At 43.3% G+C, this 27,848-nt stretch overlaps 1 protein-coding gene across 3 annotated transcripts in view; it reads right to left on the reverse strand.

Moving 5' to 3' along the window:
- RALYL (RALY RNA binding protein like) overlaps positions 1 to 27,848 on the reverse strand; it is a 717,576-nt gene that overhangs the window by 350,308 nt on the left and 339,420 nt on the right. For all 3 annotated transcript variants that reach the window (XM_019486903.2, XM_059723935.1, XM_059723936.1), the window contains one exon: positions 17,274 to 17,552. In XM_019486903.2, the coding sequence (XP_019342448.1) occupies positions 17,274 to 17,529 (256 nt within the window). In that variant the 5' untranslated portion in view covers positions 17,530 to 17,552. The remainder of the gene's footprint in view (positions 1 to 17,273; positions 17,553 to 27,848) is intronic.

Genomic DNA, 27,848 nt, shown 5'->3' on the forward strand with positions numbered 1-27,848 from the left:
AGACAGATATGTGTAAGTCTGATTAGATGAGGAATCATCTGAATCTCACACTTTTAATGCATCTCAGAGCAGATGCAAGTTTTGTAGCCAACTTTTTAGAATGAGGTCAGCCATTGAAATGTTTTAACAAAAGAGTAATAAAACATTTGAAGATATTGCAGGCATCATATAATAGCTGATACCATGATAACAGCAGCCTCAACTCAGGTGTAACATGAACAGATACTGAAGAAAGGTCCCAACACTGATTATCACCCTCAATCCAGAAAACCTCTAGTAACTAGATACATCTAGGTCATGGTAAAAGAGACCCAATACATGTAGGACATACTCTACAGAATGAATCAAACCAGAGGATAGTAAAGTTGAAGCCATAGCAAAAGTGAAACCTCTACAGAACAAAAAACATTACAGATTATTCTGAAGATGTTTAGATGAGCACAGTACTTCAAAGGTGAAACACCCTTGGCTGTTCCACTGAGACAACTGCTACCTGACAATGCAACTTGACAATGATTTTGGGAGCATGACAAGAAAATGCAATAGAGAAAGATAGTTCTCTGTAACATTTCAGTCCACAGAGTCATGATCACAACAAGCAAAGACATACAAAAATAGTATAGGAACTTGTCAACTAAAAGACAGAGTCCCTTTTTCATATTAATCTCTGGAGAAACCAAATAAAATGATGCCCACATTTAGAGGCAACTACTAGCTATTCTGTTTGCCACAAAAAAAAGAAAAAAATGTTGGGCAGTGGTTCTCAACCAGGGTTCCATAGCACCCTAGCTGCCATGACTTTCTTCCAGGTGTGCTATGGGCTGTGTGCCCCTCCAGAGGCAGGCTGGGAAGCAGTTGTAGTTGAAGCCCAAACACCTCAGTGGGACAAGGCAAAACTTATTAGGTATGCCTCTGCTTCTGTCTGCTTTAGGTTTATCAGAAAACCTTAATACAAGCAGAAGCATGCAGCAACATCCTGGCTGAGAACCACCAAGGTAAGCAGAGGCAGCACAACATTGGTTATCACTCAGAAGTGTTACCAAATTCAAAAGAAGTTGTGGAGGGGTACCATGACTCTAAAAAGGTTGAAAACCACTGATGTAGAGATTATAGGTTGAGATCCAAGCACAGTATTTGCTAAGCCTCTTACGAAAAATACCTACACTTCATTATTTCAGCTGCAAAAATGCAATATCAAATTACAGACTACACTTGGTAAAAACTATTAATTGAAAATGTTATTGAGAGCTGCAGTGGAACAAACTACAGAACAAGCTGATAAAAATCACCATTTTTATCATTCAGAGCAACTGCATGCATTCTCTGAATTCAAGAGTGTGCTAAAGAAACTGAAGGAGGGCAGAAAGATAACCTGTACTAGAATCGAGTGTAAGACTTGCATGTGAGGGCTGATGACACAGAAATTGACAAGTGAATCTCCCATACTGAGCTGTGAAGGACACTATTTCAGTACAACAAGGTTAGTCAATGGCAAGTGACAAAATTTATTCCTAGCAACAACATAGGGGGAAATATTTATCCCTTTATATGGATCACATCAGAAAATAAATGTAGAAAAACAAGGTATTTGAGCCAGGTGTGACTTAACATATAAAAAAATTTATAGAAGGATCTATAGGCTGCCAGAAATAGAGAATGAGTAATCAAAAGTAACTCCTGTGATCTATAATGAGATTCCTGATTTCTATGGCACAAGATAGTTAATTTGTTGTTTGTTTGTTTTGGGAAGTAGAACTCAATTCCTTATTCTAGATTTGAATGCCCAAAATCTAATAGAGTGACTAAGACATATAGATGAAACAAAATCTTTTGGAAGATGGCCTCACTGGACAAAAGCTAGCCATTTAATTCTGAGAAATACTCAGACAGGTATAAACTACCATCCTAGACAGCTGGTGATAGATAAGGACTTTGAAAGGGCCTCAATTTCCACTGCTCCAATCTACAATACATCAGAGGACTCATACCAGATGAAAACAGCTCCAGTGAAGTGGGGGTGCAGGGGGGACCAGAAGAAACTGTGACCAGACAGCCAAGCCAATATCTTTGTTCCCTCCTTGAAATCTAGCACATAAGGAAAATAGTATAATGGTGGTATACAGGCCCAGAGACGCAATAATTTTACTAAGACACCAACAAAAGAGGTTCAGATGTACCTGGAAGTGCCTACGTCCTGCAGTAATAGATACAGAGCAAATGTCTACTTTGGAAGAATCACATAAGCAGTGAGCACTGTTTGTAAGAAAGCCAGCAATGAGCACTGACCAGAAAGCCAGTAATGAGAAAAGACACTAACATATGAGAAACAGATTGCATTAGAACCATCGGGAAGTTAGTTCATAAAGCAGTGGACATAAAAAGGCGACAAACATGTTAACGCAAGCTGCACAACAGTTTCTTTAAGGCAGTGAATAGAGAAGCAGACTGAGTGACTGGTAAAGAGTGACTTTCACTGGATAAAGTGTTAACAACCTTTGACTTGCACAGTGGAAGATTAATCAGCAAGTTGTCAGAAGTCCTGTAACAGTCTGCTCATGCCTAAGGACAAATGACAAAGACATTATTTAAGAAGTTGTGGGGGGTGATTTAAACATGAAGTAAGGGAGATATGTTACGGTATGGTATTGTCTTCTTAAAATTAGTCACTGTTCTAGAGAATGCAGGTTGCATCAAGTCTTCTCTAAACCCAACATGTGGTTTCAACATTAGCAACAAAAATGGATCTTTAATCATTTTGATTTATTAATCAAATATTTAATATATTAGTTATCGCGGGACTTAGCCTATCTAGTATAAGTCAGCCAACCAGCCACACAATGAGTGAATATCCATGCACAGCAGCGAGTGCTCTGATAACTAGCAACTGAGGGCAACTTTAAATAATTGCTTCACTGGGAGAAGATGGCGGTGTTTTGCAGTCTTCACCTAGTGTGGGGTGACTATTCAAGCATGGAGGCATGGCCTGGGATAACAGTGTATGCTAAGCAAGTGCTTGCAAACCATAACATAAGCTTTGGGGACTTGAGGACAGTTAGTTGCTAAATACATGGACTTGGGGACCATGCATCCATTCACTCCTGTGGAGTAGAGCTTGGCTTAAAATCCTGCCAAGAGACCGCAAACCTCTTTCACTTTGCCACCCCAATCTAGGTCATCAAAATTAATATCTGATCTACTGATACCCTGTGCCACTTCCTGCACTCCCTGACAAAGCAGCTCCTAGTACATCTGCTATAAGGTCTTAAAGTAGTTTATATGTACTGTGTCTTCAGATAGCATACTTTAACAGTCAGTAATACCACTATAAAATAGCTATCGTAATAACTTTAAAGCACTAGAGACCTTGTCCTTTATTTTAAATGAAACATTTGCATTCAAACCTCTTACTAATATGCCTCATTAAAGCATATATTAAAATTCTAAAACATTTTCAAATTCTCTAAGGTTCCTATGAAGCTGTCCCTCCCTTTAGTTCAGAATGCTTTTTGACCTATGATAAAAATAAAAGGCTCCACTGATTTAAACTTCAGCAAAATGTGATAAACTATCTTATAGCTAATACACCACTGCTAGTATTTAACACATGATATTGTAGATTTCCTGAGGGCTGAGTCCTGAACAAGTATGAAATTAGCATTGAATTCAGTGGGAGATAAATGGGAAAGAGAAGTAGGATCAATCGCATCAATCGCTACACATTAGAGTCATGGACTATGATCCTGAACTTGATAAGTACATAAACAGATTGATGTTCCCACACTGCTACTTGATTCAGGATTGAGGGCAAAGGTAGGGTACTGACTAACCAATAATTCAGTTTTGTATTTCCTTTTGTTGCCAATCTTTAAGTTAAATGGGCTTAATGAGAAGCAAGTTGAAATAAGTGCACTACTTGCATATTTTCAAGGACTCACAAACTATTTTACACAGAAGTGTTCTCTACTCAGAAGAGGATTTGTAACTTTTATAAGCACTTGTGACATTCATAATACTGTGTAGGACATTTAGGCTATAGCAAAAAATGGATTCACTCTGGAGAGTACTGGGTCTGAAAGCTTATAGTTAAGAGTGCCTCGCTGTTGCCACACTAAAAACACAAGATACAAAAGATTTGTTTTGACTGAGCAGAAGCACAAGAAACAAATAGGGGGGAACAAAGCTCCATTGTCACATCAATTTAATTTAACAACAAAGGTATATGTCTATGTCTCTCCAAAGGTACTCTTTATTACCTGCTCCAGTCCTTGGATGTTTTCTACTGGGTTGTCATGACTTAGAAAGCCCCTGAAGGGCTTCTGTACTTCTCAAGAGGTTGTGCAATGGAGTATGTTGTCCAAAATAATTATCTATAACCACCATCTTACCTGAGGCTATATGTCAGTCTGTGCTCACTAGGTACTCAGAGACTGCATCTAATTTGGACCCGAAGGCAGACGTATGTGAATAATACTTACAGAAACGAAAAAGGATTGAAGCCACAGTGGAACTAATTTTTTAGTTAAAAAGGATATCAACCAAAGGAGCTGCAAGAATACGTGTCATACTTCTAGCTATTTTTAATTTTAACATGCAGTAAATGATGTCCATGATAGCTTTAAATATAAATCATATTTTTCTATGTATTGGTAAGATACTGTCCTCTGAACTACTTCAATGCAAACTGGAAATAACTATAGCAGTACAAGAATGAGATTAAAATAAATAAATAGGGTTTTATAACTCCAATGCCTATTCCCCCACGCCCCCTGCCTCCCAAAGAAAGTAGTAGTACATCATCATAGCTCCTCCTATATCAGAACTACACCCACATATCAGGTTTTTCAGGTGGAGTCTCACAGACACAGTAATACCAACAGGTCTTAATATGTAGTCCAAGGGAGGTGTTCACACAGTACTGCCCCAGGCATTGGCTTTTTACACCAGGATGAATATGATACCTGATAAAAGACAAAGGAACAGATTGCCTTGGCCTATGTGTAACCACATAGGAGTGGAGAAACAACAGCAAGGTATGGATTGTAACCTCCAGTGCACAGCTCAAGCTGTGGTGCTGAGTGCTCCTCCCTCCTGAACTGGCCAGTACTGCAGGCTGATGGGATGGTGTCAGAGGCATACCCCAGCCAACTCCCCCCCCACCCCTCCTTTAAGCAAAAAATGGAGGCATTCCTGTGCTTACCCAAGTGGAATGGGAATGAAGATGATACTTGTTAAAATACAATGACCTTCCTCCTCAATCCCTTTGCCCCACAACCCCCCAAAAAGAAGACACACACACATACACATTGACCTAAATGCTGCAGGAAAATAGTAAACCCAGGGGTTTGATGCTCTGAAAATGCAGCTAGACTGACAAAAAATGGGCCTGTGTTACTAAGGCAGGGCGGATTTCATGAGTAGGTTTATGCTGTATTTACTAGCAACTGTGCTGGCATTTTTTTTGTCCTAAGCGAACTAGGACATTTCCTACATTATCAGATGGTGGTGATTCACATGCTAAAAATCACAATGCATATTGCTGTGCCTGGTATTTTATTGCCTTAGGGCCTGTAGGGTAGAGTTGGTACTTCCTAAAAAATACTGTAATAGCTTTTCAAGAAACCCATGCAGAAGCTTCATGGCATATAAATGTACTCACTGAAAAAAAATTACGAAATGCATATAAACTCCTTCCAAGCTTGTCTATTTAGATATTAAGCTCTGTGAGGTAAGGTCTGTGATTTTACAGTAGTTAATGTATTGGGGCCCCAAGCTCAGTTCACAGCCTCCAAGATCTATCAAAATAAATATACATAAACAATACAGGAAGGCCATTAATTTCTTTAATTCACAGAAGTATTTTTAGTTCATTAGAAAAACACCTGATAATTCCATTTAATGTTTCAGGGCCAAATCCTGACCATAGCTACATTAACAAGTTCAGCAGAGTTATTTCAATTACAATTATGCTGCTGTAAAAGAGAATAGAATTTAGTGCAAAATGCACAAAGGCATGCCACAGAGGTCAGGAGCTGGTACAAATTATCAGTAAGGTGAGACAATGTAAAACAAATGTGATTTATGGGTGCAATAAAAATTATATTATGTCTTGTTTACTAGTTCCAGACTATTATACAGACTCCATCATTGGCTGCAGAAAATCCCTCTGGCATAACATCTCTGTAAATAACATTGCTCAGTTAGCCTTTCATCACTGACATCTGTCCAGTCTTCATCTCACCATTTTTATATTTTAATTTTATTTAGAAACAATAATTAATAATGCTAAGAAGCTACATACTCAACAGTATGTGCATCTGACAGTCTGTTCTTGTCCCTTCATCACACCTTTATTACTGGTATAGACTTAACTGGGGCTTTAATAGCAGGGATCTGATGATCTGAATAAAAAAAATTATGTGCATCTCCATCCCACTACCTACTATTCCATCACCTTTCTTTTCCAAGTGCAAGTTTAAAACATTACCTCAAATTCTCCTCCAAAAGCCCCTCCTGGATAATTCTGGCATTCTGAATTCTGCTCTTATCTAGGTTTCTAATTACGTTTTTCTTCTTGTTGCATATAAAAGCAACCCTCTGCTACAGCCTAGCATTACTTCATCTTAGTTTGATGCTGCTAGTACTGTCTAAAAGGCAGTTAGACATTTTTATATTGAAACAAATTTTAAACAGACACACTACTTTGACAAATCCATTTTTTGGCTAAACCATACTGTTTTCACCTACAGTTGAATATGTTAGTACTGATTAAAACATTTTATATTATTTTCTAGATCAAAGTATCCACTATTTGTGTTGTAACTGAACACTTGGAAACTTTGAGCATGAAAAGAGTAGCCTAGAATAATATCACCTATTAGCATCTGAGTCACATCCTATTCCATCCTACTGGTGTAGGAACGTCAAAGCTGGTGGTTCAATTGGTGCTCAAGGGCTGTATGTGGCCTCCAAGGGATTAAACTGTGGCCCACAGGCTCCTGCCTGGTTGCTGCTCCCCCCACTGCCATCACTCCAGCTGCAATAGCAGCTATTCTCCAGGCTGCCACATCCTTTCCCCACCCCAGAGGATGTGGGGGGAGTCACAGGCATGCAGTGAAGCAATGGGGGCTCATAGGCACATAGCTTAGTTGTTGGGGAAAGGCTTGCAGGCATGCAGTGCACTGGTGGTGAGATGGTTGCAGGCACAAGGCAAACTGGGGCAGTGGCTTGTGCACAGTGATGAGGGGTGAGTTTCAGGATCCGTGGTGGTGGGAGGGTCCATGAGGTATGCAGAACACAGCTTGCTCTGGTGCAGCCCACAGGGCATGCAGCCCCTGCTGGCGCAGCTAGTGGGAAGTGAGGCCCCTGGCTGCTTGGAAGTTGGACAGCTCTGACTTAAAGCAATAGGTACATGGGCCCTCCTCCATTACATTTGCTCTGGCTTAACTCTGTGGCAAAAATGAAGCTTTGTTCCAAAAGTGGGTGCTTTAACAGATTTCCTGGGTGGATAGGACCACAGTTATACATTTAAGCATTGAAACAGCATATAGGAACCTGACCTTACTGTAACAATTAGAGGTACACTTGTTTTCAACACTCTTTCCTTACCTTGGAATATTTTTTCACTGATTTCATAGACATTAGGGCTGGAGGGGACCTTGGAAGATCATTGAGTCCAGTCCCCTCCCTCAGGGGCAGGAAGTCAGCAGGGATCATAGGATCCCAGCAAGATAAACATCCAAATTTCTCTTGAAGGCATTCAAAGTAGGTGCTTGAACCACCGCCGGCGGCAGTCTATTCCAGGCCATGGGGGCCCGGACAGTAAAGAAGTTTTTCCTTATGTCCAGCCTGAAACGGTCTTGGAGGAGTTTGTGACCATTTGACCTTGTCACTCCTTGGGGCGCTCTGGTGAAGAGACATTCCCCCAGATCCTGGTGAGTACCCCTGATAAACTTAAAGGTGGCCATCAGATCACCCCTGAGCCTGCGCTTTTCCAGGTTGGAGAGTCTCATAGCTTTCAGCTTCTCATCCTATGGTCTGTTTTCCTGACCTCTGATCATGCGCATGGTTCTCCTCTGCACTCTCTCAAGCTTCTCCACATCCTTTTTGAATTGTGGAGCCCAAAACTGGGTGCAATACTCCAGCTGTGGCCTCACCAAGGCCAAATACAACAGGAGAATAATGTCCTGGGATTTACTCGAGAAGCATCTATGGATGCAAGCCAGTGTTTTGCTCGCTTTACTAGCCACAGTATCACATGGAAGGCTCATGTTTATCTTGTGGCCAATCATGACCCCCAAGTTCTTTTCATCCGTAGTGCTAGCCAGTGTAGCACTGCTGAGGCTATAAGCATGCTGTGGATTTTTCTTCCTGAGGTGGAGAACCTTGCAATTTTTGGTGTTAAACACCATCACATTTTCGTCTGTTCATTTCCTGAGCCTGTCACGGTCAGCCTGGATCGCCCTCCTGTCCTCAGGTGTAGATGCTTTACCCCAGAGTTTGGTGTCATCAGCAAACTTGGCCAGTCCACTTCTGACACCAATGTCCACATCATTAATGAAGATGTTGAATACTTTTGGCCCAAGGACAGATTCTTGATGGACCCCACTGGTCATAGGGCACCACGACAATTGACTTCCATCAACCACCACCCTCTGGGTCCGAACATGGAGCGAGTTCCCCAGCCAGTGGATTGTGGCAAAGCCAAGGCTGCACTTGGCCAGTTTTGCCAAGAGGTGATCATAGGAGACCAGACTGAAGGATTTTTAAAGTCAAGATATATGACATTTATCTCTTCTCCCTTGATAGGTCGCCTGGTCTTAGAAGGAAATAAGATTGGTCGAGCAAGACCTACCCTCAACAAACCTGTGCTGGCTATCCCTCAGGATGTTGCCATCAGCCAGTCTGTTAAGAATGGCCTCTTTGACAATCTTTTCTAAGACTTTCCCCAGGATAGAGGTCAGGCTGATGGGCCTGTAGTTTGCTGGATCCACTTTCCTACCTTTCTTGAAGATACGCACCACGTTGGCCTTCTTCCAATCTTTGGGCACTTCACCAGAGCGCCAGGAGCTCTCGAAGATCTATGCCAGGGGCTGAGCTATGATGCTTGACAGCTCCTTGAGTACCCCGGGGTGTAAACTGTCAGGGCCAGCTGACTTGAAGGTGTCCAGCCTCTCAAGGTGTTCATTCACAAGGTCAGCATTTATGGAGGGTAAGGAGTCACCCTCACCCAGGCGTTCCTGTTCCGTAATGGGGAGGGGCGTCCCTTGGGACCGGTGAAAAAATGATGCAAAGTACCCATTTAGTAAGTTGGCTTTTTCCTGGGCGTTGGTTGTCAGTTGTCCCATCCAGTATAGCAGGGGTGCAATGTTGCCCTTGCTTTTCCTCTAGCTCCCCACATATCTAAAAAAGGACTTTTTATTGTCTTTGATACTTGTAGCTAGTTGGAGTTTTGTTGCAGCCTTGGCTTTCCTGGTTCACTCCCCGGAGGTCTGGACCAGTGCAGAATATTCCTCCTTGGAGGTGGAGCCAGTCCTCCATCCTTTGTAGGTCTGTCTTTTTAGACACAGGATGTCCGCGACTTCCCTGCAGAGCCAAGGGGGCTGCTGTGCCCTTTTGCTGCCTTTCCTTTGAGACAGAATAGACTTTGCTTGTGCATCCAGGATTGCTCCCTTTAGGAGCAACCACTCTTTCTGAACTCCCCTCCCCTTTGGGTCATGGTTCCTTAGGGCCTCACTGACAAGCCTCCTGAGCTTGTCAAAGTTAGCTTTCCTGAAGTTGAGGACTTCTGTATTGCTGACTTGCCAGCTTTACGGCAGATGGTGAAGGTGATCAGTTCATGGTCACTGTCACCCAGCTTCCCTTCGATTTTTAGATCACTGATTAGGTCGTCCCCCATTGCCAGTACCAGGTCAAGCAGCACTTTACCTCTCGTCGGCCCGTAGACTTCTAGCATCAGATAGAGCTCATCCACGCATGAAAGAAAGCTTTCTGACTGCTTGGATTTGGCCGAGCGCTCTTCCCAACTACACTGACATCTCGTGGGAAGAGTGCTCAGCCAAATCCGAGCAGTCGCAAAGCTTTCTCTTGTGCATGGATGAGCTCTATCTGACTCAAGAAGTTTATGGGCTGATGAGAGGTAAAGTGCTGCTCAACCTGGTGCTTATGGATTCATAGATGTTAGGGTCAGAAGGGACCTCAATAGAGCATTGAGTCCGACCCCCTGCATAAGCAGGAAAGAGTGCTGGGTCTAGATGACCCCAGCTAGATACTCATCTAACCTCCTCTTGAAGATCCCCAGGGTAGGGGAGAGCACCACCTCCCTTGGGAGCCCATTCCAGACCCTGGCCACTCGAACTGTGAAGAAGTTCTTCCTAATGTCCAATCTAAATCTGCTCTCTGCTAGCTTGTGGCCATTATTTCTTGTAACCCCCGGGGGCGCCTTGGTAAATAAATACTCACCAATTCCCTTCTCTGCCCCCATGATGAACTTATAGGCAGCCACAAGGTCGCCTCTCAACCTTCTCTTGCGGAGGCTGAAAAGGTCCAGTTTCTCTAGTCTCTCCTCGTAGGGCTTGGTCTGTAGGCCCTTAACCATACGAGTGGCCCTTCTCTGGACCCTCTCCAGGTTATCCGCATCCTTCTTGAAGTGTGGCGCCCAGAATTGCACTCAGTACTCCAACTGCGGTCTGACCAGTGCCCGATAGAGGGGAAGTATTACCTCCTTGGATCTGTTCGTCATGCATCTGCTGATGCACAATAAAGTGCCATTGGCTTTTCTGATGGCTTCATCACACTGCTGACTCATGTTCATCTTGGAGTCCACTAGGACTCCAAGATCCCTTTCCACTTCCGTGCCACCCAGCAGGTCATTCCCTAGGCTGTAGGTGTGCTGGACATTTTTCCTCCCTAGGTGCAGCACTTTGCATTTCTCCTTGTTGAACTGCATCCTGTTGTTTTCTGCCCACTTGTCCAACCTGTCCAGGTCTGCTTGCAGCTGTTCCCTGCCCTCCATCGTGTCCACTTCTCCCCATAGCTTTTTGTCATCTGCAAACTTGGACAGAGTACATTTCACTCCCTCGTCCAAGTCACTGATGAAGACATTAAAGAGTATCGGTCCAAGGACTGAGCCGTGCGGGACCCCACTGCCCACACCCTTCCAGGTCGAGACCGACCCATCCACCACGACTCTCTGGGTGCGGCCCTCCAGCCAATTCGCCACCCACCGGACTGTGTAGTCATCCAAGTCACAGCCTCTTAACTTGTTCACCAGTATGGGGTGGGATACCGTATCAAAGGCCTTCCTGAAGTCTAAGTATACGACATCCACCCCTCCTCCTGTGTCCAGGTGTTTCGTAACCTGGTCATAAAAAGACTAGATTGGTCAGGCACGATCTGCCTGCCACGAACCCGTGCTGGTTTCCCCTCAGCATAATTTGTCCTGCCGGGCTCTCACAAATGTGAGCCTTGATAATTTTTTCAAAGACTTTACCAAGGATGGAGGTGAGACTGACTGGCCTATAGTTGCCCGGGTCAACTGGTAACAGGGGGCGACCATTTTCTAACACATTCTTGTTAAAAAAAAAATATTATGGACAGTCATTTGAAAGTTTTCTTCAGGAGTTATTTCAAAAGCATCTTCACACTTTCTTGCAAATTTTATGCCTTCTGTCTGGAATGTCCTTTCTGACATGGTTGACAATGAAGCTAGTGCATGCAAATGAACATTGCTCCAAAAAAGCCATTTTTCTAGTGACACATACAAGAAGTTAAATGGCTAATTATGGTTTGATTATATTTACTGACAATCTGTGATGTCAAAATTAGACGCAGATGGGGCTTGACTGTTTTTCTTTCTACTGCATCTTTTCACCTAGTCTTCACCATCTTGAAGGTGTGCCTTTAGGTGGCCATAGATGAAAATACCCTATGGCACTGGTAACAGAGAAGAGCAATCTAGGTATTTAAGACATCATCTGGCATTTGTGCTTTGAGTAAGCAACATTCAAGCCTCTAGGGGTTGCCTCAAACACCTCTAACATAGCCTTTATCCTGCTCTTGTCTATATGTATCTGAAGAGGTGAGTTCTCTGTTCTTATTCCCTGGCTTTGGACTTTATCTGTCCCTTCACTTGTTTTCATATTCCTGATTCTCTTTCCCAATTGCCAGGAAATACTTCAGAAAGCTGCTTTGCTGTGTCTTTGCTGACTGAGATCTGCAGATGGAAACTAAGATCCTGGTCTACAATGCAGGGGTTATCCCCACACTCTCAAGTGTAAGATGTGGGTGACATATTGAAGCCATCTTAAACATCTGTAATGGTTCCATCAGAATTGCCTTGAGAAGATTCTTTGCATTAGATGGGAAGACCACTGCACTAGTGCCAGTATCCTCTCTGCAGCTAAATAACCAGCATTGAGGCAAAGATCATGAAACATCAACTTCACTGGGCTGGCCACTGTGTGTATATGGCTGACACTCATCTCCTGAAACAGGTCCTTTTCTCTCAACTTAGTCATAGTAAGAGGACCTCTGGAGGGCAAAGCAAGTGCTATAAGGACTCCCTGAAAGCATATCTTAGGAAGGCTGGCATCAGCCTTACAAGTTGGGAAGTGCTAAATGGTAACAGGTCTCAATGGTACTGCACCATACATCAAGCTACAGCCCATACATCAAGCACTGCACCATACATCAAGCTACAGCCCACTTTGAAGTGAACCGTCTTGCTCAGGAAGCCAAGAAATGGCAGAGGAGGAAGGAAAGTGCACAACATCCCGGCCAACAGTTGGAGCTCTCCCTCCCCCACAACAAGGCACCACTTGTCATAGCTGTGGAAAAACTTGCAGAACATGGATTGGACTCCTCAGGCACCTTAAAACTCACCAATAATCCCCCCATAGAGGACATCATTCTCATATTGAAGGATAGCCAATGAATCCTGCTCTTGTCTATATGCATGTGAAGAGGTGAGTTTTCTTTTTTTCATTTCCTAGCCTTGGACTTTAATGTTTGACTGTTAGCTTGTTTTCATATTCCTGATTCTTTCCCAACTGTCAGCTCAGTTCCTGGTCCCATCCTGACCCTTGTCATATTCCCTAACATTTCTCTCACCATTCCCATCTTCTCAAAGCACCTCGCACATCATGTACAACCAAAACCAAATAAAATAGCAGCAGCCATAGTAGTGAGGGTAATAACAGTAGGCTTGCCCTAGGAAGGAATGGTTTTGGAAATAATTGGGTCAGTTGGTTGGTGAGGAGCTGTATTTAATGCACTGATGGCATTCTTTAGCCTGTTCCTTAGAATTATGGACTCAGAATACAGGCTCCAAGACTGCCATCTCACAGAGAATGTAGCACACAGAGATTCTTTAGCTAAGCATTCATGACAATAAGCTACAAGCCTATAATTTTTTGTTATTTACCATCTGATTCTGACTTTTCTCTAAGACATTTTATGAAGTAGTTATAAAGCAAGCTAATAAAATATGATTGAGTAGCCTATCAGCTGTTTTTCTTTTTTTGGAGACCTAGCATATTAGTTATATAACTCCAAAGCACTATACAATAGTTGCTGCATAAAATAGCTTTTAAAAAAAATCATAAAAGAACTCTGGTTCTACAAATACTCAGGAAGTTTATGATAAATTGGTCAGTCAACTATCAAATCATTCTCTACAGCAGGGGTGGGCAAAATATGGCCTGTGGGCTAGATCTGGTCCACAGCAGGTCCCTTGGTTCCACCTGGGCCAGGTGCCTGGCCTTGGTGCGTCCTGCTGCTCCCTGGGAATACAGTGGGGCTGGGGCAGTTCTGCAGCTGAACTGCCGTTCTAGGCACCCCAAGTGGCAGTGGCTTCTTCTGGCTGCCGCCACTCCTGATACCAGCTGTACTGGTAGGGACCTCTGCATGCAGCCCCAAGCCGGCGTGCCATGCAACTGCTCCAGACTTGCCTGTCCTTGCTGAGCAGCAGCAGTAGGCAGAACTGTTGATCAGCATGGGGGGAAAGGCGACCTCTCCCCCTCACCGCTGCTGGGACCTTTGTGCTGCAGCTGCTTGGAGCCTGTGCCGTGCCAGACTACCCTGGGTCTCTACCACCATTACCACTGCCCAGGCTATCCTGCAGCTGCTCTGCATTGCCAGTGCTGCCTTGCTGGGCAGCCTAGAGGTGATGATGACAGCAGTGGAGATGCAGGACAGGCCAGCATGGCACAGGCTCCAGGTGGCTGCAACAGGAAGGGCCTGACAGTGGCAAGGGGGAGGAGCTGTTTTTCACCTGCAGAGAGCAACAGTTTCTGCTCAGCAGCCACTGCTGCTGTTGCTACTCAGTCTGGATGGGTGACTCTGAAGCAGGCGCCAGGCATGCTGGGTGCCTACCAGTATTGCTATGCAGTGTGGGTCCCTACCAGTATTGCGAAGCTGCAGCCAGCAGCAGTGGCAGCCAGAAGGAGCTGCTAGCACTTGGGATGCCTAGAAAGGAAGTCCAGCCACAGAGCCACCCCAGCCCTGCTGCATACCCAAGGGGCAGCAGGACACGCCACAGCAGGGCAGTACGGAGCAGCTGCAGGGAGGGCTGGGGCTGCATGTTGTTGGTAGTGATGGGTAGATACTGCAGGGTACATGGGCTCTGGGCTGTTGCAGGGCAGAGGCAGGTGCTGACCAGCTCAGGGAGGCATGTGCAGGGGGTTCCCACGCACACCTCACTATACCCTTAAACTCCACAACCATACCCTCCCCCCACACAATCACAAACTCCGAAAACACTACGCCCACTCATACCCTCCCCCACACCCTCCCACATTACTCATACACACACCTGCATGCCTCTGGGGGGAGGCCTGCTCACTGCTACATGTACACTCCACCAGACACATGAACACACATGCAACTACACACACCCCCAGCCACCCTCCTCTTCCACACACCCACAGCCCCCACAAGCCCTGTACCCACCCACACATACCCCCACACTTCTCTACACCCCCACAATATACAAGAGTAAGATTTCATTTTCCCCTACTATGCAATCACCTCTATATAAACAATGCAAACACACACAAAATCAGGACCAAAATATATTTTTCAAAATAAAATTAAAATATGGTATTGTAGATATTTCTTTAGTATATAATTCTCCCCCCACCCAATTCCAAGATGGTAAACCCCCTTCCCAAAAGGAATACTTCCGGGGGAAGGAGAGGAACTTCTGGTAGCAAAGGGCAGGGGGCAGGACTTCCAGTCCCAAGATGGCAGCCAGGGACGAGGTGCTTGTCAAGGGGCAGGACCACCCTTGTGGACCCCAGCATCTCACCAAAACTTGTTAAGCAGCCCTCCAGCCAAAATAATTGCCCACCCCAATCTACAGTACCATTCAATGCCTTTGGGTTTGTGTGTTACAGCATATTTGGGATGATTTCTGCTGACTCAAACTATTAGCAATTCAATTTACTTGAATGTTTGGCTGCTATTATTTCACACAAGTTCACAGAAGTTCACAATCATACATACTTTTTAAAGAATCTTTCAAGAACTGACAGAAATGCTATTGTGTAGCAGCAATTATGAAAAGTACTGAAACCACGCAAATAAGCAAAAATCAACATCATATATATCTAGAAGAAGTGACCAAGTTTAGGCTGAAGTTTACAATCTTTCCTGTACTTGCTGTGGGTTCACCAAAACAGCAATGATGTTCTATTTCAAGCTGTTTAGATCCCAACAAAATAACCTGCTGTATTTTCCAGTATTTCTATACTCATAACAAATTGGAGACCAAAGTTTTCCAAGGGATTTTTAATCAAAAGGCTTTATAGTTAAAAGCTATCCACTTTGAAAGGTAATTTTTTATATGTAACATCTGGATTATACATACATTGTTTTATAAAAATGCTAGCAAACAAAAATCATAGCCTAGATTCAGTTCAAAGGGACACATTCTACAGTCCTACATAGAAGAATAAATTCATCCTAAAATCCTAAATTATCCATGTAAGACAATTCTTTCTACATAGAAAATATTTTCTCTAGGTAATTTAGCACCATTTAAAAAACACTGAACCTCTCTTTCTTGCTTCTGCAAGACTTTGATATGCCATTGAAGCATGAATGATGCAACCTCTAAAATCAATAAATTTAAGAAAACTTCAAATATTAAAAATATGTTTATGTTTAAGAACCATTGTGTGTCATTACAATCATGGAAACAGAAAAAATTATACCAATTGTGTGATTCTGGTACTGTGGGACAATGCTTAATCTTCCCAAATTTGTTCTCTAAAAAGGGAGACCAAGGCACAAGAAAGATTCATGTTTGGGTTTCCAGGCAATTTCAAGGGACTGCGTAATAGGTAGTAAGGGAGAACTGCAGAAAAGATACTCTGTATAGCATGCGTCCCTAGAAAATTTGCAGTCATTCTTTCTTTCATGTAAGATTAATTTCTAACCACAAAGAACTCTGCAAATTTTATATATATCTTATAAGAACCATGAGGCCATGCTCTTATAGAGTATCATGTCCAGTTTTGGGCCCCATTTCTCAAGAAAGACATGGACAGATTGGAAAGAATCCAGCAGAGAGCAACAAAAATGATTAGAGGCCTGAGAAACATGACTTTTGAGGAAAGGCTGAAAGAACTAGGGTTACTTAGTCTGGAGAAGAGAAGACTGTGGGGAAACTTGATAACAATCTTTGATAACAGCCCGACAGGAAATTGTAGAGAGGATGATGAAAGACTTTTCCCTGTGGCTGTAGAGAACAGGAATAGAAACAGTGGCCTCACAGTTCAGCAGAGCAAATTTAGGTTGGACATTAGGAGGATCTTTCTGGTGGGTGGTCAATATTGGAACCAGCTCCCTAGCGAAGCTGTGAAATCTCCATTGCTAGAAATTTTCCAGAGCAAGTTGAACAGACACTTGGTTGGGATGGTTTAATCAGAGACATTCCTTCCTTGACTAGAGGGCTGGATGAGGTGAACCTACTTTCCTATGATCCTATCCTATTTCCTATAGACAAAATATCTGTTGTAAAATTTACCAACTAGTGATAGATCATTCAAACACATGTTCCTGTTCACTGGAGTATTTCTGTTGACTTCAACAGGACTACTCAAGTACTTGAAGTAAAACATGCAGACTATTTGAAAAAGCTGAAACTACCAGAAATAGTCCTTATTTAAAGGTATATAAAACACCCAAACACAAATAAGCCCAAGAAACAACGTAAAAATATTTCAAACAGACAGGGACAAGACAAAAAAAGTGTACCAGTCCTAAGCACTTACCAAGTGGTTGTCCCGCAATGATCCTGGCATTCTCGCCTGCCACTGCTGCCCTTGCATGCCTCTCACTCATGTACTGTACAAATGCATAACCTTTGTGCACTGAGCAGCCAACTATTTTTCCGTACTTTGCAAAAATGGCTTCTATGTCACCTTTTTTGACAATGGCTGTGTTCAGATTGCCAATGAAGACTCTGGAGTTGATGGACTTGGGATCATTCTTATTGGTGACATTGCTGGTCTGTGTTTTGCCAGTCATGGTTGACTCAGTTGGCTTTAACCCTTGAACAAAGAATAAAAAGACATGTTTTACAGCACACAGTTGTATCTGGTTTCAGACAGATTTTCAGCGATAACTCATTTAGGCTGAATCTATACTCACATATATTTACTAAAAATGATCAGATGTAAACCTGGCACTGAAGATATTTAAATAACAATACAAAGTAAATTTTAAATCTTTTATCACTTTGGTTTTAAACATATGCCTATAAATCAGTGAATATAATACCCTAATGTTCAGTAGTGGAGTCCTACTGTAGGTTAAATACCTAGCCATCAAGAAACTGCAAACTCAGAGAAAGAACCATTATCTTGTGTCAATTAAATGGACATTCAAGGCCATGTAGGGAACAAATTATAACAATGAAAGATTTCTTGCCTTGTTTGTACCAGAAAGTGCATCAGAAAGTGCACATGCACATTACCCTTTTCTATCCTGTTAAATATCACTGACCATTGTGAGGAGAGCAGGGCAGGTTACATACAGTTCTTACAGTTCCTTACTGCAATCAGTATGTTTCTATTAGATACTGACAATTTTCCCCATTATAATATAGTGCAGAAGGACCAAAAAAGAAAAAAATAAATAAATAGAAAAAAAAGAAAGAAAGAAGGAACACACAGCAAAAGCAGAAATGATTAATTTACCTACAATATGTGTGAGAACAGATGGCCTTAATGGGATAAAACGAGTTTTGGTTTGGGTTTTTTTGGTTACATCTGAAGATAAAATGAATCATGCTTAGTATTGGTGTAAAATCAACTGCAATCGGAAGGATTTGTCCCAGATTTGTCCCATTAGTTTTAAAAAATAATCACACAGGAAATGAAACAACATCAGAATACTTCATGCTTTACTTCCATCTGTGTTTATGAAACTATCCTTACAAAGTCCACCTAATTCTGTTAATATTTCATATACCAAGAAGTTTACAAGCATAATATGCAAATCATACCTGCCTGAAGCATGTTTCCTCATTTTACATCAGTTATTAGCTAAGTGAAAGTTGAAACGAACACCACAACTATTCCATATGCCTGCTGGGACTTCTCCAGCTCTCCATGGCAACAAACTGCCAAGAACATGTGTACATATCAATACTGAAAATGGCTTTTTTTATTATAAGTGGGAGGTCATTTATATAGCAATTAAGTATATAACATCTTTTACTACTAAGACATATCATTGCTCTGTTCTACTTCATTCTGGTCATACTTCAGATCATATCAGACTCATAGCTCAGACAAAAGGGAACTCCAATAAAAAAACTGATGACAGTTAAAGCACCATTCATTTTTCAAAATAAAAAGGAGTGATGACCTCGATTCTGATCCCTCTTCTGGCAGTGACTAGCACAAGTTAGTATTTTAAATCAATAGCTACAAATATTAAGGCAGAACTAGAAAAAAATAAACCATTTTTACTAGATTCAATTCCTTGTTCACTTGGATGCTTTGTTCATTTCATTACCATGACTTGTACTATTTTGGCAGTCTTAGCAGAAAACAATCCAGTCTCACCTGCCAGGTGATGATGTTTACAATGAAGCTGTACTGAAAAACAAAGTCCTTGATATATCAAAAGATCACATTGACTAAGCACAGACATTCAAAAGGCCCAAGACTGAATTAATTCAATCTTTGCAGGTTAGTCTAACCTTCATAGATTGAACCGATTTGCAAGTGAATAGACATTCACTTTTTATTCTGGAAATGTAGCCACATGCCTGCATTTCTGGAGTGAGCCCTCCCTTCCCTTCAGCAGCAGCTACAAGGCTGGAAGGAAGCTGACTGGGGGTGCGGTGGGCCCAGGCAAGCCACTGAGTGTGATTAGGGAGGGGTTTAAACCCTCACCCTGGCCTGAAAGGACCCCAGCTGGGGTGTGTCTGGGGGCGGGGAAAGGAGAAGCAGCCCTTGTCAGGTTTGTCCCCAGTGGCGGCATGGCCAAACACTGGCCAGGGCAGCACCTTGGGTGAAGGGGGGCAGGGAGGGAAATTAAACTTCTCTGTTTTCCCTCTCTTCCACGGGCACAGGGACCCCAGCTAGGGTCTGCTTGGCTTTCCCCACTGCTAGCTGCTCATGCAGCAGGGGGCATGGCCCAAGCTGACCTGGGCAGCAACCTCAGGTCAAGTGGGGGCAGGGAGGGGGATTAAACTTCCCTGTCTCCCGCCTCAGGCACAGGGACCCCAGCTAGGGTTTGCCCAGCTTTCAGCCCTGCTGGCCACTCGCACAGTGGGGGACATTGCCAAAGCCAGCTGGCTTCACCCCACTATCTGCCTGCCTCACCCAGGGCTAAGGCTGGGGGGATGAGCCAGGCTGGTCTGTGGGGACTGCTGAGGGTAGGCACGGAGGGGCTGGCCTGAGCTGAGCCATGAGGGCAAGGCCTTTCCTAGTCAGCTGTGGCTGGGGTTGAGGGAGCTGTGCACCTGGATTGTTCCCAGCTACCTATGCCCAAGCCAGGCCAGGCTGTCATGGAGCCACAGGTGGCTGGGAAGAGCCCTGCACCAGCAGCCTGGTCTGGCCTGGCTCCTCTGTGCCTGCCTCAGCAGCACCTGCGGGCTGGCCCAGCTCAGCCCTGGGTGAAGCAGGTGGATAACAGGGCTGGCCCACGCTGGGCCATGGGGGTACGACCCTTCCCAGCTGATTGCAGCTTCGTGACAGCCCGGCCCAGTGCACAAGGGTGATGGCTGGCCAGGCAGTGATGCAGAGGTAATGCCACTGCAGCTGTGGGCAGGCACCTTCACAACTGAACTGGCTTCAAGGGATGAATCCTTCATGCCCAGGGCTGCCTAGGCTGGCTTGGAGGTGCTGGCAGGCCTGGAGCCTGGTAGCCAGCTGCCACAAGGGCTTGTGTGCCTTCACTTGCTGCTGCCACACCCCCTGCATGGTGTTTGCTCATCTGTCTGTAGCTGCCACATAAGATGGATGAACAAGCACCATGCAGGGGGTGCGGCAGTGGTGGCAGCAGGCACATGAGCCCCCATCGTGGGCAGTTGCTGGGCACTGGGCCCAAGGGCACCTATGAGCTGGCCCGGGCAGGCATGGTCATGAAGGACTTGTCCTGCATAGCCAATCCAGCTGCCAAGGTACTTGCCTGAAGCTGTAGCGGCATCACCACAGCGCTGCTGCCCAGCCAGCTACTGTCCATGTATCCCAGGCCTGGCTGTCATGGAGCTACAGTCAGCTTGGAAGGGTCCTGCTTTTGTTGCCTGGCCTGGGCCAGCCTCACTATCTGCCTGTCTCACCCGGGGCTTAGGGGGCTAGCTGCAGATGCTGCTGAAGGCAGGCACAGAGGGACCAGGCTGGGCTGGGCCAGGCCGCAGGGGCAGAGCCCTCCCCAGCTGGCTGTGGCTCCATGACTGTCAGCCAACTCAGCCTGGGTGTGAGGAGCCGGGTGCAATCTGGCTGCACAGCTCCCATAGCCCCAGCCTGAGCCACAGCCAGTTGGGATGGGTCCCACTTCCCCAGCTGCCCATTTCAACCATTTTGAAACTGGTTTATGTGCACTGAACTTCTGTTCTGTTACAGATTTAAACCAGTTTCTGATCACTTAAACTGGTTTGTATGTAATTTCTGTCCCTAGCCATTGTGTTTGAAAGCTTGTTTAAAATTAATCTCAATCATGAAGCTGGTCCAATAGAAGATATCACCACCAAAAATCTTGGTACATAATGTGAGACAACTTTAATGAGTAATACATTTAATAATTCAATGTTTAGAAAGCATACCGTAAGACAAAAACCTGTTATTTATTATAACCTTGTCAATTTTAAATATATTCTAACCTGAAAGCACACAGAACTAACACAAGTAATCACAAGTTAGTGAACTATCTTCACCAAAAAAAAGTCTCAGCTTCGTTATATGACACAATTAACAACAAAAGAGTGTCTGTACATTGCACTCACTGCACTATAGTATAGGTACATCCATCTACCTTACAAATTAGCTAGATTGGATACAACTAGCAATTCAGCTGTCATAGTACAGAATTCAATTTAGGCTGCAAAACCCTTTGGAGAAGCTTTTATCTTATGTTGACATCCACGCTGTTGGGTTTTTCATAGTCACTATGTTTGGACTAAGACTATTGGCCTTAAAATCTGAGTTAGAATCATAGGAAAGTAGCGCTGATGCACCTGATCCAGCCCTCCTGTTCAAGGCAGGATCATCCTTGACTAAACCATCACATCCAAGTGTCTGTTCACCCTGCCCAGAGAAAAGCCAATTTCTATCCTCTCTATAATAATCCTTCAGGTATTTGAAGACTGCTATGAGCCAGCCCTGATAGTTTACACCCCAAGCTACTCAAAGAGCTGGCAAACATCATAGCTCAGCCTCTGGCATGAATCTTCAAGAACTCCTGGCACTCTGGTGAAGTGCCCGAAGATTGGAAGAAGGCTAATGTGGTGCCTATCTTCAAGAAAGGGAGGAAAGTGGATCCGGCAAACTACAGGCCCATCAGCCTGACCTCTATCCCAGGCAGGACTTAGAAATGATTATCAAAGAGGCCATTCTTAACAGACTGGCCAACAGCAACATCCTGAGGGATAGCCAGCACAGGTTTCTTGTGGGTAGGTCTTGCTTGACCAATCTTATATCCTTTTATGACCAGGTGACCTATCACCTAGACAAGGGAAAAGAGATTGATGTTGTATACCTTGACTTAAAAAAAGCCTTTGATCTGGTATCCCATGATCACCTCTTGGCAAAACTGGCCAAGTGCGGCCTCGGCTTCACCACGATCTGCTGACTGGGGATGTGGCTCCATGGTCTGGCTCAGAGGGTGGTGCTTGATGGAAGTCAATCGTCATGGTGCCCTGTGACCAGTGGGGTCCCTCAAGACTCTGTCCTTGGGCCTATACTATTCAACATCTTTGTTAATGATGTGGACATTGGTATCAGAAGCGGACTGGCCAAGTTCACCGATGACACCAAACACTGGGGTAAATCATCCACACCTGAGGACAGGAGGGCGATCCAGGCTGACCATGACAGGCTCAGGAAATGGACAGATGAGAACCTGATGGTGTTCAACACTGAAAAATGCAAGGTTCTCCATCTTAGGAAGAAAAACCTGCATCATGCTTATAGGCTCGGCAGTGCCATGCTGGCTAGCACTACAGACAAAAGGGACTTGGGGCTCATGATTGACCACAAGATGTACATGAGCCTTTAATGTGATGCTGTGGCTAGTAAAGCGAGCAAAACGCTGGCTTGCATCCATAGATTCTTCTCAAGTAAATCCCAGGACATCATTCTCCCATTGTACTCGGCCTTGGTGAGGTTGCAGCTGGAGTACTGCATCCAGTTTTGGGCCCCACAATTCAAAAAGGATGTGGAGAAGCTTGAAAGAGTGCAGAGGAGAGCCATGTGCATGATCAGAGGTCAGGAAAACAGACCATATGATGAGAGGCTGAGAGCCATGGGACACTTCAGCCTGGAAAAGCACAGGCTCAGGTGTAATCTGACGGCCACCTATAAGTTTATCAGGGGTGTTCACCAGGACCTGGGGGAACATCTGTTCACTAGAGCGCCTCAACAGGTGACGAGGTCAAACAGTCACAAACTCCTTCACGACCATTTCAGGCTGGACATAAGGAAGAACTTATTTACTGTCCGAGCAATCAAAGGTATGGAGTAGACTTTTGCCAGAGGTGGTTCAAGCACCTACTTTGAATGCCTTCAGGAGACATTTGGATGTTTTTCTTGCTGGGATCCTATGATCCCTGATGACTTCTTGCCCCTGGGGCAGGGGGCTGGACTTGATCCTCTGAGTTCCCTTCCACCCCTAATGTTTATGAATCTATGAATCAAATCCCCCCTCAGTCTTTTTTTCTTCACACTAAATAACCCCAGCTTTTTCAGCCTTTCCTCATAAGTCCTGCTTCCCAGGCCCCTAATTTTTTTGTTGTAGTCTGTACTCATGCATGCAATTATTCCATTCCAAGTGCAGAACTTTGCACTTTTTCTTCTTGAATCTCATCTGTCTGATTGCAGACCATTTCTCCAGGCTATTCAGGGTCCTATTCTGCAGAGGGTCTACAACTCGATCCACCTTGGTGTTATTTGCAAATATGTTAACATGCACTCAATCCCATCATCCAAATCGTTAAGTAAGGTATTGAATGATAGCAGACCCAGGACAGATGCCTGGGGAACACCACTTGATGCCTGCTCCAACAAGACATTGAGCTATTGAGGACTACTTGCCAAGTACAATGATTCAACCAGTTATCTGTCAACTTTACACTACTTTTGTCTATGTTTCCTTAGTTGTGAGCTTTTTCGTTGACCTGCTCTATGATTTCAGACAAGTCACTTCAGCTCTCTGTGCCTCTGTTTCCCCCTTCACCTTTTCCCTGTTTATATTTTTTAGGGAAGGAGCTGTCTCCCACTGTATCTTCATATAGCTCTTAGTCCAGCTGGGCACTGATCAGAGTTGGGGTCACCAGCCATGAAACTACCATGAAAATCAATAATAAAACTAACACCATGATATGTCTTACGTGAAAATAAAAAGAAGTTAAATTATTATTATATTTAAAGAAAAGCACGTTATGTAAAAATCTCTTCTATTATTTTGCTAAATGAGGAACTTACCGAAGCATTCTTTTGTTGTTTCATAACGTTTTCCATTTCATTTTAAAATTCAGTTTACTTTGCAATCATTTAGATTTTGAATAGGACACTGAATCTCTCTCTCTCGTAACTAATATTTGTAATGCAAATCTTACCATTTTTTGGTGACACAAAGAAAAGCACTTGTCTGGTAGATTCTCATATTCAATTGAATAGTCATGAAAATGTGTTACTGAAATTCTAAAGGTAAGAATAATATTAACACTTGTATGATTGAGATTTGATTGCCTAGCTGATCTACAAATACTAAAATTGTGTGTATTTAAACAGAAGTCAAAGGTTCACAGGATTTTCTATTCTTATGAGTAATAAGTTATTGTAAGTTTTACATCCTACTAACAATATGCATTTGTGAATACTGGATTGTAACTAGCATATCTATTTTGTTATAACTAGCAAAACAGACATAAATAAGCCTAATCTTTACTTTAAAAAATGAAGTAAAACAAATAAGCTCATACTTTTTTGTGCTTGTGAAAAACTTATAATAGTATTTGAAATTATCTAATATATTTGCAGCTTTTAATAAGATATCTTTTTATTTTTTACCATGTCTTTAGAGACAAAGTTGTGATTATACTTCTCCTTCACATACCAGATGTGCATTTAAACAAGATTGCTTTATAGTAAATATGTATTTTTTTAAATGAAATGCATTATATTCCTTTTTCTCATAGTTCCATTGAAGCTGAGTTGGTTTTTCCAGTATCCATGTAATCTGAACCCTGGAATAGTTTAATTTTAAAGCTATGATTTTTTTTACCATGAAGATCACTAATTCTTTAGTGTATTGCAATCACAGTTTTATGTTGTATTTTTAACCTTGCTTTCTGAAAGACCACAAGCATTTTATTTTAACATAGGTATAAATACAAACTTCTTCTTTTTATCCTCTATTGTCCCTTTGTAACTGTAATACCGTTTACAAAAAATGGCTTTTCTATGCATCCTCAGCATCAATGCAAATTCAGACTTCATAGAAATCCTCCATCATCTATTATTAGGTGAAAGACAAGGTGAAAGACGCATTTAAAATGGATTGACACACTTTCCAATTTCTTGATTCCTTCAAGAAATTAAGGAAATTCTTCCTCCTGTGTTTCCTTAACTTACCCTAGATTTCTGCCCCTAAACTTTCATAAGGAAAAAAGCTACCTTTTTATTTTTATTTTTTAAAAATTTATATGCTTATGAAAGGCTTCAGATTTACAGGACAGAAACTGATTTGTCTATATACCCACTGCACAAACAGAAGGAGTTCAGGAATCTTTATGCCTCATTACTGTGTCTATCTATTTTCTATCAGGGCCACCTTCAGGTTTTATTATAGAAATGTTTTGTTATGACAATAAATCATGAAATGAAAAACTTAACCTCTTTCTGTTCATTGTTTACAAGTTTTACATGGATATCATATCACCAAGGAAGACTAGTCATCAAATACTGAGGGCCAAAATTATCCTTGGTTTGGTTCCATGGAAGTAATCAATAGCATAACGACATATGACTTTAACAGCATTACATTCTAGATAAGCATGACCTTTACTGTCAACAGCTATATTCTATGTATAGTGTTAAATTGAAAGATTCACTTTAGTTGTCTTGCTCTTTGCGTCACTGCTGTCTGCTGTAAAAGTGTGTGGTGCTTGGCCAGATCAAGTGTTACAATTCTACAAAATATTGAGAGTGTGTGGAGATAAAGGCATCTCCTCTTAAATCTGAGATTACCATGATGCAATATGCTATATTGACTAGACCTGTGACACCAAACTAAAACAATCTAGTTGCAATTACAAGATCAGTTATGTTGGAAGCCAATAGGATAGATTTCCATAGAAGCAACATTGTGCCTTTAGCTGTGTTTTTTCTTAAGTAGCTAATTATTTACATTGCCCTCAATATTTTTAGAAGTTTATATAAGCTTTCATATTTTTATTTCTTATTATATTGGAATTTTGTTCTTTAAGCATTACTTTTCAATACATCACTAGTTAAGTCATTGGTAAAATCACCCCCCCCCTACACACACACACATAACACAGTGGTCATGAGTGGAAATTGGGAAGAACTGCAAACATCTAGTACTTAGAAGTAAATTAGGTAACTTCTGCAAATAGATTAAAACTGTAAAATCTAAAATAATTAACAAAACATATTCAATGTATGAAAATCCTTTAACTTACTGGAGTCCCAGGTCCCACCTGAGAAGCTTAGCCAGGAAATAGGCAGCACTAGGCTTTATAGCTATATGGCGATAGCATTTTGCAAGTGAAACAAAATAATGAGGTCTTGGTAACTCAATGGAAAAAAGCCTCCTTTTTAGATAGATGTATATCCATGGCACACCAGATAATTAATATACATAGTTAATAAGCTTATGATTGTTAAGAGTTACTAAGTATTTTCAGAATGGTATGTTAGTTATGCAGCAATGCAGGTAATGCCTCATGTTTTCTGGTACAGAAGACATACTGAACAAAATACTGCATCTACAGAAATTATTAAGATTGTTTGCAGAGATGACTTTTCATGTAACAGGGGTGCACCACCCGCTGACAGCCTCACAGCTGACAGGACTTGCAATGGTGGCAATGTTCCTGGCTCTGCCCCCCACCCCGTAAGCCTCCTCAGCTGCAGGGTTTACAGCAGGGTGGATGCCGCTTCCCCCGATTCCCTGCAAGCCTTGTCAGCTTGTGGGGGTTGCAACAGGGTCAGTATGATTGGCTGTGGGGCTCGCAGCTGTGAAGTGCAGGGCTTGCAAAGGAAGAGACGGGGAGAATGTGCTGCCACTGTGAGCCCCGCGGCAGCAGCATTCTCCCCCACTGCAGGCCCTGCAGCACACTCTCCCCATTGCGAGCCCCACATCACACAAGACTCTCAGGCAGAGCTGGCAGAGTTCTTCCTGCTGAAAGCCCTGAACTCCAAGAGTCTTGCAGCGCTGGCAGCCTTCTCCCTGCTCCCTCTGCTGTAACCTCCATAACTTATGACAGGGGCTACACATACCCCTGGGGGTACTTTGGAAGGCCCCAGCAGGTATGCAGCAGTGGTGTGGAGAAGCTGGTGGTACTTCTGGTTTCACCGGCACCACTTTCAGTTTTGCTGCCATGCATCACGCAGAGGACCCCCCCCAGCTCCACTTGTTGACCGACCGCTGGGGAACTTCCTGCTTCTTGACCGGCTGCTGGGGAAACCCTGACCAAAGAAGGTTGAAAACCCCTGCCTTATGGGGCTCATAGTGCTGGCAACATTCGCCCTGCTGTAAGACCTGCCAGTTGACAGGGCTTGTAGCCACAGTAGCAGGTGCAGGGGGAGGCCGGGATCATGATCCCAGTCTCCCCCTGCACCAGCAATAAGGCATAATAGGATATCATTCATGATCCCACTATCATGCCTCCTGCTATGCATGTGTGGCATGTCAGGAGGCCCAATTGTGTGGACTGAGCATTAGAAATCCACTTAACTGCATGTGTTGAGGGACCTTTAGATTCATGAGCGAATAGACTGTCAGGGATTGAGAGCCCATAAGCATCATTGCTGAAAATGAAAGAAAACAGCAAAATGAAGGCAGGGCACCTAAAAATGAATTCAGAGGCATGAGCTTTCATAAGCAGATGCTGTTGCTTGTGAAAGTTGATGCCTCTGAATTAATGTATT

This window comes from Alligator mississippiensis, chromosome 3 (assembly GCF_030867095.1).
Source record: "Alligator mississippiensis isolate rAllMis1 chromosome 3, rAllMis1, whole genome shotgun sequence".
Lineage (NCBI taxonomy): Eukaryota > Metazoa > Chordata > Crocodylia > Alligatoridae > Alligator > Alligator mississippiensis.